At 43.9% G+C, this 14,983-nt stretch overlaps 1 protein-coding gene across 5 annotated transcripts in view; it reads right to left on the bottom strand.

Annotated features, from left to right (window-relative positions):
- LOC124049018 (splicing factor, suppressor of white-apricot homolog) overlaps positions 1–14,983 on the bottom strand; it is a 136,764-nt gene that overhangs the window by 75,830 nt on the left and 45,951 nt on the right. For all 5 annotated transcript variants that reach the window (XM_046370295.1, XM_046370296.1, XM_046370298.1 and 2 more), the window contains exons 11-12: positions 6,988–7,093; positions 4,827–5,066 (exon numbers count right to left, since the gene is read on the bottom strand). In XM_046370295.1, coding sequence (XP_046226251.1) covers positions 4,827–5,066; positions 6,988–7,093 — 346 coding nt within the window. The remainder of the gene's footprint in view (positions 1–4,826; positions 5,067–6,987; positions 7,094–14,983) is intronic.

The following is a 14,983-nucleotide window of genomic DNA, read 5'->3' as shown; positions in this document are numbered from 1 at the left end:
TTAATTGTCGGAGTAGAGGACCTTGTGCATTTCAGCCGATAAATAACAACTTAATGTTTATATCCCAGGACAAATTAGCTAGCAACAGCAAGCTAGCCAAATAGGACAAATTAGCTATCAAGTGCAAACTAGCTAGCTAAATTGCCATACATGTTTAATGCTTTTTGACCTGTCCCCAAATTAATGTAATTGGTTCAGAGTTTGTTTTGATACTTTAACCTGCGTGTCGTGATCGCAATTGGTGTGGGGGTGACAAAATTAATTTATGCACGATGGTGCACGCTCGCAGCCAGTTTGGGTTCCGTGTCAGTGTATGCCATTTACATGTTTTTATTGAAAGTGACATCCAGTAGTGGTTTTATACATCATTTTTGGGTATTGAACAGCTCCAGGGTTGACTAAACCCACAACTCAGACATTGCAAGTAGCATGCTCTACGAACTGAGCCACACAGGACAATTGAGGGGTAAGCCTGGCCTGCTGAGGAGTGACGGACTCCACCCACGCTGGAGGGGTGCTATCATCTTATCTACCAACATAGACAGGGCTCTAACTCCTCTAGCTCCACAATGAAATAGGGTGCAGGCCAGGCAGCAGGCTGTTAGCCAGCCTGCCAGCTTAGTCTGCCACTAGCACAGTCAGTGTAGTCAGCTCAGCTATCCCCATTGAGACCGTGTCTGTGCCTCGACCTAGGTTGGGCAAAACTAAACATGGAGGTGTTCGCCTTAGCAATCTCACTAGGATAAAGACCTCCTCCCTTCCTGCCATTATTGAAAGAGATCATGATACCTCACATCTGAAAATAGGGCTACTTAATGTTCGATCCCTCACTTCAAAGGCAATTATAGTCAATGAACTAATCACTGATCATAATCTTGATGTGATTGGCCTGACTGAAACATGGCTTAAGCCTGATGACTTTACTGTGTTAAATGAGGCCTCACCTCCTGGTTACACTAGTGACTATATCCCCCGTGCATCCCGCAAAAGCGGAGGTGTTGTTAACATTTACGATAGCAAATTTAAATTTACAAAAAAAGATGTTTTAGTCTTTTGAGCTTCGAGTCAGGAAATCTATGCAGCCTACTCAATCACTTTTTATAGCTACTGTTTACAGGCCTCCTGGGCCATATACTGCGTTCCTCACTGAGTTCCCTGAATTCCTATCGGAACTTGTAGTCATAGCAGATAATATTCAAATTTTTGGTGATTTTAATATTCACATGGAAAAGTCCACAGACCCACTCCAAAAGGCTTTCAGAGCCATCATCGACTCAGTAGGTTTTGTCCAACATGTCTCTCGACCTACTCACCGTCACAGTCATACTCTGGACCTAGTTTTGTTCCATAGTATAAATGTTGTGGATCTTAATGTTTTTCCTCATAATCCTCGACTATCAGACCACCATTTTATTAGGTTTGCAATCGCAACAAATAATCTGCTCAGACCCCAACCAAGGAGCATCAAAAGTCATGCTATAAATTATCAGACAACACAAAGATTCCTTGATGCTCTTCCAGACTCCCTCTGCCTACCCAAGGATGTCAGAGGACAAAAATCAGTTAACCACCTAACTGAGGAACTCAATTTAACCTTGCGCAATACCCTAGACGCAGTTGCACCCCTGAAAACTAAAAACATTTGTCATAAGAAACTAGCTCCCTGGTATACAGAAAATACCCAAGCTCTGAAGCAAGCTTCCAGAAAATTGGAATGGAAATGGAGCCACACCAAACTGGAAGTCTTCCGACTAGCTTGGAAAGACAGTACCGTGCAGTATCGAAGAGCCCTCACTGCTGCTCGAACATCCTATTTTTCAAACTTAATTGAGGAAAATAAGAACAATCCAAAATGTATTTTTGATACTGTAGCAAAGCTAACTAAAAAGCAGCATTCCCCAAGAGAGGATGGCTTTCATTTCGGCAGTAATACATTCATTAACTTCTTTGAGGAGAAATTACAGACTCCTCTTTAAATCAGCATATTCCTCCAAAGCTCAGTTGTCCTGAGTCTGCATAACTCTGCCAGGACCTAGGATCAAGAGACACTCAAGTGTTTTAGTACTATATCTCTTGACACAATGATGAAAATAATCATGACCTCTAAACTGTCAAGCTGCATACTGGACCCTATTCCAACTAAACTACTGAAGGAGCTGCTTCCTGTGCTTGGCCCTCCTATGTTGAACATAATAAAAGGCTCTCTATCCACAGGATGTGTACCACACTCACTAAAAGTGAGTGTCTTAAAAAAGCCAAACCTTGACCCGGAAAATATTTTAAAAACTCAGCCTATATCGAATCCTCCATTCCTCTCAATTTTAGAAAAATCTGTTGCGCTGCAACTCACTGCCTTCCTGAAGACAAACAATGTATACGAAATGCTTCAGTCTGGTTTTAAAACCCATCATAGCAGTGAGATTACACTTGTGAAGGTGGTAAATTCCCTTTTAATGGCGTCAGACCGAGGCTCTGCATCTGTCCTCGTGCTCCTAGACCTTAGTGATGCTTTTGATACCATTGATCACCACATTCTTTTGGAGAGATTGGAAACCCAAATTGGTCTACACGGACAAGTTCTGGCCGGGATCAGATCTTATCTTTCGGAAAGATATCAGTTTGTCTCTGTGAATGGTTTGTCCTCTGACAAATCAACTGTACATTTCGGTGTTCCTCAAGGTTCCGTTTTAGGACCACTATTGCTTTCACTATATATTTTACCTCTTGGGGATGTCAGTCGAAAACATACTGTTAACTTTCACTGCTATGCGGCTGACACACAGCTGTACATTTCAATGAAACACGGTGAAGCCCCAAAATTGCCCTCGCTACAAGCCTGTGTTTCAGACATAAGGAAGTGGATGGCTGCAAACTTTCTCCATTTAAACTCGGACAAAACAGAGATGCTTGTTCTATGTCCCAAGAAACAAAGAGATCTTCTGTTGAATCTGACAATTAATCTTGATGGTTGTACAGTCGTCTCAAAAAAAACTGTGAAGGACCTCGGCGTTACTCTATACCCTGATCTCTCTTTTGACGAACATATCAAGAATGTTTCAATGACAGCTTTTTTCCATCTACGTAACATTGCAAAAATCAGAAACTTTCTGTCCAAAAATGATGCAGAAAAATTAATCCATGATTTTGTTACTTATAGGTTAAACTACTGCAATGCTCTACTTTCTGGCTACCCGGATAAAGCACTAAATAAACTTCAGTTAGTGCTAAATATGGATGCTAGAATCCTGACTAGAACCAAAAGATTTGATCATATTACTCTCGTGCTAGCCTCCCTACACTGGCTTCCTGTTAAAGCAAGGGCTGAATGTTTTACTGTTAACCTACAAAGCATTACATGGGCTTGCTCCTACCTATCTTTCCGATTTGGTCCTGCCGTACATACCTACACGTACGCTACGGTCACAAGACGCAGGCCTCCTAATTGTCCCTAGAATTTCTAAGCAAACAGCTGGAGGCAGGGCTTTCTCACTTTTTAAGGAATGGTCTGCCTACCCATGTGAGAGACACAGACTCGGCCTCAACCTTTATGTCTTTACTGAAGACTCATCTCTTCAGTGGGTCATATGATTGAGTGTAGTCTGGCCCAGGAGTGTGAAGGTGAACGGAAAGGCTCTGGAGCAACGAACCACCCTTGCAGTCTCTGCCTGGCTGGTTCCCCTCTCTGCACTGGGATTCTCTGCCTCTAACCCTATAACAGGGGAGTCACTGGGGCTCTTCCATGCCGTCCCTGTGAGGGGTGCGTCAATTGAGTGGGTTGAGTCACTGACGTGATCTTGCTGTCTGGGTTGGCGCTCCCCCTGGGTTGTGCCGTGGCAGAGAACTTTGTAGGCTATACTCGGCCTGGTCTCAGGATGGTAAGTTGGCGGTTGAAGATATCCCTCTAGTGGTGTGGGGGCTGTGCTTTGGCAAAGTGGGTGGGGTTATATCCTTCCTGTTTGGCCCTGTCCGGGGGTACCATCGGATGGGGCTACAGTGTCTCCTGACCCCTCCCGGCTCAGCCTTCAGTATTTATGCTGCAGTAGTTTATGTGTCGGGGGGCTAGAGTCAGTATTATATCTGGAGTACTTCTCCTGTCTTATCCGGTGTCCTGTATGAATATAAATATGCTCGCTCTAATTCTCTCTTTCTTTCTCTCTCTCAGAGGACCTGAGCCCTAGGACCATGCCTCAGGACTACCTGGCATGATGACTTGCTGTCCCTTGCTGTCCCCAGTCCACCTGGCCGTGCTGCTGCTCCAGTTTCAACTGTTCTTACTGTGGCTATGGAACCCGGACCTGTTCACCGGACGTGCTACCTGTCTCAGACCTGCTGTTTTCAACTCTCTAGAGACAGCAGAAGTGGTAGAGATACTCTTAATGATTGCCTATGAAAAGCCAACTGACATTTACTCCTGAGCTACTGACTTGCTGCACCCTCGCCAACTACTGTGATTATTATTATTTATTTATTTATTATTCATTTATGAACATTTGAACATCTTGGTCATGTTCTGTTATAATCTCCATCCGGCACAGCCAGAAGAGGACTGGCTACCCCTCATAGCCTGGTTCCTCTCTAGGTTTCTTCCTAGGTTTTGGCCTTCCTAGGGAGTTTTTCCTAGCCACCGTGCTTCTACACCTGCATTGCTAGCTGTTTGGGGTTTTAGGCTGGGTTTCTGTACAGCACTTTGAGATATCAGCTGATGTAAGAAGGGCTATATAAATACATTTTATTTGATATTCCAAAAAAGCTTTTAGGTAAAGTAAAATAAGACGTTCCTTAATATGTAATGTTCAGCCACATTGAGACATTAAATAGCTAGCTACCTTGTTTAGCCTCCAGCTCCTCCAGGGTGAGAGTGGGTCTCTTCTCCTCGGGGGCGGGGGATGCAGGAACCTCTCTGACCACCATCTCCGCCCCGTCTCGGAGGACCTCCAGACCCTCCTCCCCCAGCAACTTGTCCAGGTCATCGTCCGAATCGTCGTCCAGCCGCACACGGTTCTTCTCCAGCGGTAGCATGTCGTTTTCTTTGGCTTTGATGGCAAAGCAGATCGGCGCAAAGGATGCTGGGAAGGAAGGCAGAGGTGAAAGAGAGAGGAGGGGGCGTTTGATTAAAGCGAGCTGTCGTTTGAGATTAAAATGTGTTCGCGGTAACAGTCACTCCTTTTACCATATACCATTAACCTTCCTCAGGCAGACAGAGTGAGTATCTCCAGCTGGGGGTTTAATGTCCTTACCATGGGCCAGACATGAGCCTCAGCCAGCCAGAATGCTTTATGAACAGCCTGTAGCCACTTAATCATAACTGCCATTTACTAGCTGATAGCTCCAAATTAAGCCACACACACACAACCAACCAACCAGCCAACCTCACACGCACGCTTGCCACCCCCACGAGCAGACACAAACTGTGCCTCCATGTAGATGTTGCGTGTGTGTTTAAGCATTGCAGCTACACTGCCGATGTTGCAGGTTTTCCTACTTACAAAGCATGTAGAGGTCTGTCAATTTTTAATCATAGGTTCACTTCATCTGTGAAGTGAATCTAAAACAAAAATCCAGAAAATCACATTGTATGATTTTTAAGTATTTAATTAGCATTTTATTGCATGGCATAAGTATTTGTACATCAGAAAAGCAGAACTTAATATTTGGTACAGAAACCTTTGTTTGCAATTACAGAGATCATACGTTTCCTGTAGTTCTTGATCAGTTTTGCACACACTGCAGCAGGGATTTTGGCCCACTCCTATATACAGACCTTCTCCAGATCTTTCAGGTTTTGGGGCTGTCGCTGGGCAATACGGACTTTCAGCTCCTTCCAAAGATTTTCTATTGGGTTCAGGTCTGGAGACTGGCAAGGCCACTCCAGGACCTTGAGATGCTTCTTACAGAGCCACTCCTTAGTTGCCCTTGGCTGTGTGTTTTGGGTCGTTGTCATGCTGGAAGACCCAGCCACGACCCATCTTCAATGCTCTTACTGAGGGAAGGAGGTTGTTGGCCAAGATCTCGCAATACATGGCCCCATCCATCCTCCCCTCAACATGGTGCAGTCGTCCTGTCCCCTTTGCAGAAAAGCATCCCCAAACAATGATGTTTCCACCACCATGCTTCACGGTTGGGATGGTGTTCTTGGGGTTGTACTCATCCTTTCTCCAAACACGGCGAGTGGAGTTTAGACCAAAAAGCTCTATTTTTATCTCATCAGAACACATGACCTCCCATTCCTCTTCTGGATCATCCAGATGGTCATTGGAAAACTTCAGATGGGCCTGAACCTTGCGTGCGCTGCAGGATTTTAATCCATGACGGCGTAGTGTGTTACTAATGGTTTTCATTGAGACTGTGGTCCCAGCTCTCTTCAGGTCATTGACTAGGTCCTGCCATGTAGTTCTGGGCTGATCACTCACCTTCCTCATGATCATTGATGCCCCACGAGGTGAGATCTTGCATGGAGCCCCAGACCGAGGATGATTGACCACCATCTTGAACTTCTTCCATTTTCTAAAATGGAACCGTTGTTGCCTTCTCACCAAGCTGCTTGCCTATTGTCCTGTAGCCCATCCCAGCCTTGTGCAGGTCTACAATTTTATCCCTGTTGTCCTTACACAGCTCTCTGTTCTTGGCCATTGTGGAGAGGTTGGAGTCTGTTTGATTGAGTGTGTGGACAGGTGTCTTTTATACAGGTAACGAGTTCAAACAGGTGCAGTTAATACAGGTAATGAGTGGAGAACACGAGGGCTTCTTAAAGGTAGGTGATTAAATACTTATGTCATGCAATAAAATGCAAATTAATTACTTAAAAATCATACAATGTGATTTGTCTCTCACAGTTGAAGTGTACCTATGATAAACAATTACAGACCTCTACATACTTTTTAAGTAGGAAAACCTGCTTAATCAGCAGTGTATCAAATACTTGTTCTCTCCACTGTATGTGTGTGTGCGCACTTGTGCATCTGTGTCAACGTCTTCATCGCGCCTTACCTTTTATTAGCTTGCCCTCCATCAATTTGTCAGAGGGACAGTTACCCATGCTGCCGCCATCAGTCTCCCCCTCTCCTGGGCCCACACTGTCAGACGGAGAACCACACTGAGAGAGAGAGAGAGAGAGAGAGAGAGAGAGAGAGAGAGAGAGAGAGAGAGAGAGAGAGAGAGAGAGAGAGAGAGAGAGAGAGAGAGAGAGAGAGAGAGAGAGAGAGAGAGAGAGAGAGAGAGAGAGAGAGAGAGAGAGAGAGAGAGAGAGAGAGAGAGAGAGAGAGAGAGAGAGAAGAGAGAGAGAGAGAGAGAGAGAGAGAGAGAAGACAGAGAGAGAGAGAAGACAGAGAGACAGAGAGAGAGGAAGACAGAGAGAGAGAGAGAGAGAAGACAGAGAGAGAGAGAGAGAGAGAGAGAGAGAGAGAGAGAGAGAGAGAGAGAGGAGACAGAGAGAGAGAGAGAGAGAGAGAGACAGAGAGAGAGAGAGGAAGACAGAGAGACAGAGAGAGAGGAAGACAGAGAGACAGAGAGAGAGAGAAGACAGAGAGACAGAGAGAGAGGAAGACAGAGAGACAGAGAGAGAGGAAGACAGAGAGACAGAGAGACAGAGAGACAGAGAGACAGAGAGACAGAGAGACAGAGAGACAGAGAGAGACAGAGAGACAGAGAGACAGAGAGACAGAGAGGAAGACAGAGAGAGAGGAAGACAGAGAGAGAGGAAGACAGAGAGACAGAGAGAGAGAGAGAGAGAGAGAGAGAGAGAGAGAGAGAGAGGAAGACAGAGAGAGAGGAAGACAGAGAGACAGAGAGACAGAGAGACAGAGAGAGAGAGAGAGAGAGAGAGAGAGAGAGAGAGAGAGAGAGAGAGAGAGAGAGAGAGAGAGAGGAAGACAGAGAGACAGAGAGACAGAGAGACAGAGAGACAGAGAGACAGAGAGACAGAGAGACAGAGACAGAGAGAGAGAGAGAGAGAGAGAGAGAGAGAGAGAGAGAGAGAGAGAGAGAGAGAGAGAGGAAGACAGAGAGAGGACAGAAGACAGAGAGACAGAGAGAGAGGAAGACAGAGAGACAGAGAGAGAAGACAGAGAGACAGAGAGAGAGGAAGACAGAGAGACAGAGAGACAGGAAGACAGAGAGACAGAGAGAGAGAGAGAGAGAGAGAGAGAGAGAGATTCAGATTTCTTTCCTCAGGGCCTGGGGGTGAGACTGGGAGGCAGCTTAAGAGCTCCATCCTCTTTAACATTAGAACATTCTGCAGCCCCCCCAACCAAGGAAGGCCTACAGGAGCACCTAGATCTTCTGCAAAGATCCTGTCAGACCTGGGCCCTGACAGTAAAACTCAGTAAGACAAAAATAATAAAAATAAAGATGCAAACAATCTTCTTCCCCCAAAACATAGCAAAATGACAATCTGTTTCAGTAGCTATAGTTTGCTAGCTAACTATATAGCTACGTGTCATCTAAAATAACCCTAATTTATAAGACAGTTCTTATTTGATTAATAAACTAGCCACAATAAGGATTAGCGACAATGGTGGACTTTGTGGTTAGCCTTCAAAATAAAAGTACGGGATAATTCTACTATTTGTATTTATTTGCATCACTGTCGATGACATACTTTTATTTTGAAAGTAAACCACAAATTCCACTATTGTGCCTAATCCTTATTGTTGCTAGCTTCACAACACATAACCCAGTCCGGTCAACCCCCACTATCCAGATGAAGCTAGTTGGCTGCTTAGAATGTTAGCTTGGGCAACAAGCTTAAGTAGCTGGCTAGCTATTTATTTTAATGAACTGAAGTTCAATTTCAATAGGCGAACAACAAGTGGCAACCTCGCTAATATTTACTTACAAGGATTCCTAAATCCTTGCTAAGAAAAATGCAAATGACTGTAGTGTCTACTGGCCATTGTTTTCAGGCTGGTTGTATTGATGCTAGCTAGGTACGAAGCTAAAGCTAGCTACCCCAGAAGTTGCTGTCGTACAAATGATGCTTTATTACCAACGCGGTATTGTAAACACATCGTTCGTGACCGGTGTTTGCAAACTTTTTTGTACAGCTTTGACAGTGCTACTGTATCTTTTTTGGCACGCAAAGACACAAACGGTGTTCCATAGTATGTATGTTGTGAAGCTAATAGCAGTGACTCTATTACTATGTAACTCTGGTTGGGCAACATCCGAAAAATAGTGCACTTGGTAGTGTGTACCGGTGCTCGATCAGTCGTCCAAAGCCAACATCACCCACGACAGAGAACGGTTGATTGTCAAGGGGAATGAATTCCATTATGTTGGCTTTAATGGATGTCTCGCTGAAATGTTCTTACTCTTTCAAATGACTGCTAGATCCACACAGCAGACATTGTGGGCTAGGTTAGGAAGGCTGTGATGCACGTGTAGCGCAACATTTGTCATGGTGTCAGTACGTAATGTACTTACTTTATATAGGTATGCACGGTAGCTTTGACATCAGGCTTCAATATCGGCGTTAAACTAGACATCGGGACAATACTGATATTGGCATTTTTAGCTAATATCGGCCGATTCCGACATGTTCACCGATATATGGTGCATCCCTAATCAGCACCACAGTTAACTTCCACAAAGCTATGAACGATCTGAGAAACAATGCAAGAAGGGCCTTATAAGCCATCAAAAGGAAAATACAATTTGGCATCCAAATTCGGATCTGGCTGAAAATACTTCAAATCAGTTATAGTCCTCTATGGTTGTGAGGTCTGGGGTCGGCTCAATACCAAGAATTCACAAAATGGGGCAAACACCAAATTGAGACTGCATGCAGAATTCGGCAAAAATCAAATCAAATTTATTTATATAGCCCTTCGTACATCAGCTGATATCGCAAAGTGCTGTACAGAAAACCAGCCTAAAACCCCAAACAGCAAGCAATGCAGGTGTAGAAGCACAGTGGCTAGGAAAAACTCCCTAGAAAGGCCAAAACAATCTGTGTACAACGTAAAACACCAAATAATGCATGCAGAGCAGAATTAGGATGATTCGCGCTAATTATCAAAATCCAGAAAAGAACAATTAACATCTACAGCCACCTAAAAATAAGTGATTATCAAACCTTCCATAACAAAGCCCACACCTGCAGGAGAGATGAATCTCAGCCAGCTGTTACAGGGACTCTGTTCACAAACAAACCTCACAAAGCTCCAGGACAGCATACAAATTTGACCCAACCAAATCATGAGAAAACAAAAAGATATTTAACTTGACACATTGGAAAGAATAATAAAAGGAAGTGCACAAACTGTAATACTAGTTGGCCCTAAACAGAGAGTACACCGTAGCAGAATACCTGAACACTGTGACTGATCCAAAATTAAGGAAAGCTTTGATTATGTACAGACTCAGTGAGCATAGCCTTTCTATTGAGATCCACAAAGAATTTGAAAACAAACTCCCATATCTATCAGGTGAAATACCACATTGTGCACCACAGCAGCAAGATGTGTTGACCTGTTGGCACAAGAAAAGGGCAACCAGTGAAGAACAAACATCAGTCTGAATAAAACCTATATGTATCTGTTTATTTTCCATTTCATATTTCAACTATTTGCACATTGTTTCATCACTAGACATAGTCAATAATATAGTATTTGAAATGTCTAAATTTTCTTTTAAAACTTTACTGTTAGAGTATCTCAATTGTTTATTTCACTTTTGTTTATTGTCTATTCCAATGCTTTGGCAATGAAAACATGTTCCCCATGCCAATGAAGCCCTTTGAATTGAGATGGAGAGTTATTTTAAGAACAAAGTGCTCGGGGTCGTCCTAAGAATTAAAAATTAGAACTTGCCAGATACAATACTGTACCGTTTTAGACCTCATCAATTAGTGAAGTGAAAATGACTTAGAACTTACAAGGGTGGTGCTTTTTATATTTCATCGAAATTCATTTATGTCTGTTTCTGCATTGTAGTTTTAAGACGCTTTGTACTTATGACACTTTGTGCTAAGGCTAAGTGATGTGTGCATGCTATTTGTTTGTTTGGGATTGGGTTTAAAAGTTGACTGTCATAAGGTGAATGCACCAATTTGTAAGTCGCTCTGGATAAGAGCGTCTGCTAAATGACTTAAATGTAAATGTTAAATGTTGACAGTCAAAAATAGATTCAAGTGAGGCACAGTGAGGGTTGGTTGCAGGCTGAACGGTAAGGGAAAGCCATTACACACTACGTAGGGCCGATCACTCCTCTCCCCCACTCTCTGTCGGCCTGGTTCTCATTGGAATGCTCTGCCCGCTCTGTGCACCGTTTACTACGGGACACTGATGGAGGGGTTTAATCATAGCAACATACAGTGGTGGAGGGACCAATGGACAGCCAGTTCGACATGGCCCAGTCAGAGTGGGGAGAACACATGCTTCATGTCTCCTCCTCTGAATACAGTCTCTAAGTCTTAACATGCCAGCTCACTATATTTTTTTAATTGAACCTTTATTTAACTAGGCAAGTCAGTTTAGAACAAATTCTTATTTACAATGACGGCCTACCAAATGGCAAAAGGCCCCGCCCCCTGAGGGGATGAGAGCTGGGATTAAAAATAATTTACAAATATAAATATACATCACGACAAGAGAGACAATACAACACTACATAAAGAGAGACCTAAGACAACGTAGCAAGGCAGCAACAACATGGCACAAACATTGGGCACAGACAACAGAACAAGGGGCAGGAAGGTAGAGACAACAATACAGAGACCGAGGAAGAAAGGGACTAGCCTGAGCACCAGATCGGAGAACATGTTGTATGTTAGCGAATAGTCATCACTAGCTTGCTAGTAGGTATATGAAAGGAAGAGTCTGGACTTCAGGCTAGCCGTTAAGAGACAAGAAAACAATATGTAGGCTATTTTATCCCACATCTCCTTACATGAGGATAGACTAGACACTCATAATCCTACTTCATATTTTAGGCATGATGTCATGATTGGTGGGCAATAGGTCTGACAGGGCTGCCCTTGTAGCGGACAGCCTAGGCCTCAACTACCTGGAAGAACTTTGCAGTGTTTCTGATTAATAACCATTGCCATGATAGTGGGTGTTAACATTTAAATAAGACCCAGCCCTGAAATAAAACATAGGCTGAAAAGAATTTGCACGTAATCTCATGGGAAAAGACATGCAAGACTCACAGAAACAGAAACATCCAAAGTCACACATTCTGATTTGGCACTTCAAGCCAAAATATACCATACTTTGACTGAAAACGATGATTTATTCAGTTACATCATTGTGGAACATCATGGGTAGGCTTTGGCCATCGTCTCTCCGCTCAAAAAAGGGGATTTCTACTGGTGTGGGCATTTAAAGTCGCTGTCTGACAAGTCCTGATGGACTTCTGGCGCTTTCAGGACAACTGGGTACTCAGGAAAAGAAATGAGACCAAATCATTACGGTTGTGATGTTCAAAGATACCAGAGTTTCTGACTTGGAATTCCGATTTGGATGACTGTTCAAAACTATTTTCCCCCAGTCTGAGATGATTTTTTCCCAGAGTTCCCAGTTATGATGAATACACTGAAGTCAGAAGTTTCCAAGTTCCCAATTGTCCATGTAAGTCAGTACTGACTTACCATACCTCATTTAACAGGGGCCTGAGGTGAGAAAAAAAGACATACGGGATCTGAATGCATCAAACATCATATGTCATCCCACAGTGTCTAAGAGAAGTGGTGCTACTACCTCAACTAAGGAACTGGGACACAAAAAAAGGAAAGAGAAACGAATAGGAAAGCTAAAGAAAGGAGAGAGAATTAACTGAACCACTTGTGTTCAGGGACGCGTAGGTGTTCCCCCTCGTTTTGGCCCTTCAAAGGCTCGCTTACGTACCGGCAGAGCAGAGCCACACAGATGCAGGCACAAATCAAGAACAATGGTTTCTGCCACGAGACTAACCTTGCTTTAAAGTCAGGCGGGAGAACGAATGGCTTAAGGAAGGTAATGAATTGACCCCCGTCACTGGAGGGGAGAGAGGAGGAAGGGGGGGCATAGTACTCACTCCTGTGGATCAGAGACTTTACAGTATGAAAGGATGCAGTAGAAGTGTAGAGTGGAGGAGAGGAGGGAGAAGGATAGAGTCTGGATGAGGGTAAAACAAAGCAAGTCAGGCACTATTGTATCTACTGAAAATGTCTATTCGGAGAAGCAGCTTGAAAAGACATTTCCCTTGAATTTGACAAAGCAGTAGTGGGAGAAATATCTGTGAAATATTGATGTATCAGATACCCACTACTCTCCCCACCACTGTGTCACTTGGGTCCTTTGATGGAGGCTGGAGCTGGAGGGGGGACAGGCAGGGACAGAGGCAGTCATGCAATGTGGTTGGCCCTGGGGTGGGACACCACTGCCAGGGAGTGGACATCCGCAACCCAGCAAGGAGGCACCAAAGTCAGGCCTGCAGCCCCAGCAGCTGGTGGAGACAGGAGGGGAGGGACTGCGACAGCCAAATCTAACTAAGGATGACGCATAATGAGTAGCCTCTAAACAAGGCCCTATATTGCAGACACCAGCGGTGCATCATGATAAAGGTGTGTGTGTGTGTGTGTGTGTGTGTGTGTGTGTGTGTGTGTGTGTGTGTGTGTGTGTGTGTGTGTGTGTGTGTGTGTGTGTGTGTGTGTGTGTGTGTGTGTGTGTGTGTGTGTGTGTGTGTGTGTGTGTGTGTGTGTGTGCATGAGAAAGAGTGTGTGAGTGTGTTTTTTCAGTATGTTTTTGTTTGTGTGGATTGTTTTTAACAGCCTTAGGTTAGCCCTAGCTTTAAAGTGAAGCTATCTGTTCATCAAGCCAGTAGTGACGCACAACCACAAAAAAACTCTACAGAACGCTGCAATAAAAGTGGGAGAAAGAGCGTTTAAAATGTCTAAAGTGGGTTTCACTGTGTAGAACAAGTCTTTGAGGGAGAGCTACAAGCTACCATAAGGCTAATCTTATTCAGCAAGAACCAGCTGAGGCCCCAGAAGCCAAGCTGTCCCTGGAGAGATACACTACAACAGAACTACGTCGCTCTCTCTCTCTGCTCTCTCTAGCTAGCCCCCCAAAAACTCCCTGCTGCCTGCATCCACCTCTGGTTCCATTATCAGGTCTTTGCTGCTGTATCTTAACTGCCTCAAAATTGTTAATACTCCAGTGATCATTGGGAACCCTGTACCCAATCAGTCATCGAACTATGGATATTGATCTAATTTGCAGAACGTGTAAGTGTGTGCGTTTGTGTACGTTTAGGTGTGTGCGCACGTGCGCGCGCATGAGGGTGTATTTGCGCGCACATGTGACAAGGCAAATGCGTTTCCTTCTGGCTCATTGGTGAAATTGTCAGCAAAACACAAACAACTTAGAAAACTGAGGGGGATGTTTAATCTTTTTTTCACTGTCTCTCTCTTTCTTCAATCTGTTTGGACTGAAAGCGAATGTAGCAATCACACCTAAGGTCATTTAAAAAAAAAAAAATGAAGAGTCTAAAATGGGAGCTTTCATTCACAAAGTCAAAAGAGCACCTTAAAGATTGGCAGCATCTGCCAAACACTTGGGTGCTCAGGCTAGGGAGAAAGGAGCAGAGCTGTGGATTTAGCATTATATTAAGACAAGCTGCTACAGTCAACTGTTAGAATGAACATATTCTATATTCATAATTAGTACTGAGAGGAGAAAACATATGTCATGCACCTTACAAGCAGGGTGATGTGAAGTATGTAATGGTGTAGTGTCCAGACACTCGGATGCAGGATAGGGTGCATTTAGAACATTCTTGTAGTTCCCCTTGCTTTAATTCAAGCTATAATAACATTATATTTATTTTATGAGTCACTTATACCTGGCTCATGTTGTAGAACAATCCTCTGCAACTTTTTCATAAATAATAGGAGATCTGTCTGAATGCGAGCCAATTATGAGCCCGCTCTGACTTTCCTCATGAGGTTGAAGAAGTCTGGAGGCCCACAGATGCTTCCCACTTTTCATTAAGCTCCAGTCAA

The sequence above is a fragment of the Oncorhynchus gorbuscha genome, linkage group LG11 (assembly GCF_021184085.1).
Source record: "Oncorhynchus gorbuscha isolate QuinsamMale2020 ecotype Even-year linkage group LG11, OgorEven_v1.0, whole genome shotgun sequence".
Classification (NCBI taxonomy): domain Eukaryota; kingdom Metazoa; phylum Chordata; class Actinopteri; order Salmoniformes; family Salmonidae; genus Oncorhynchus; species Oncorhynchus gorbuscha.
The sequence above is the reverse complement of the archived record's forward strand: the minus strand, read 5'-3'. Positions and strand labels throughout refer to the sequence as shown.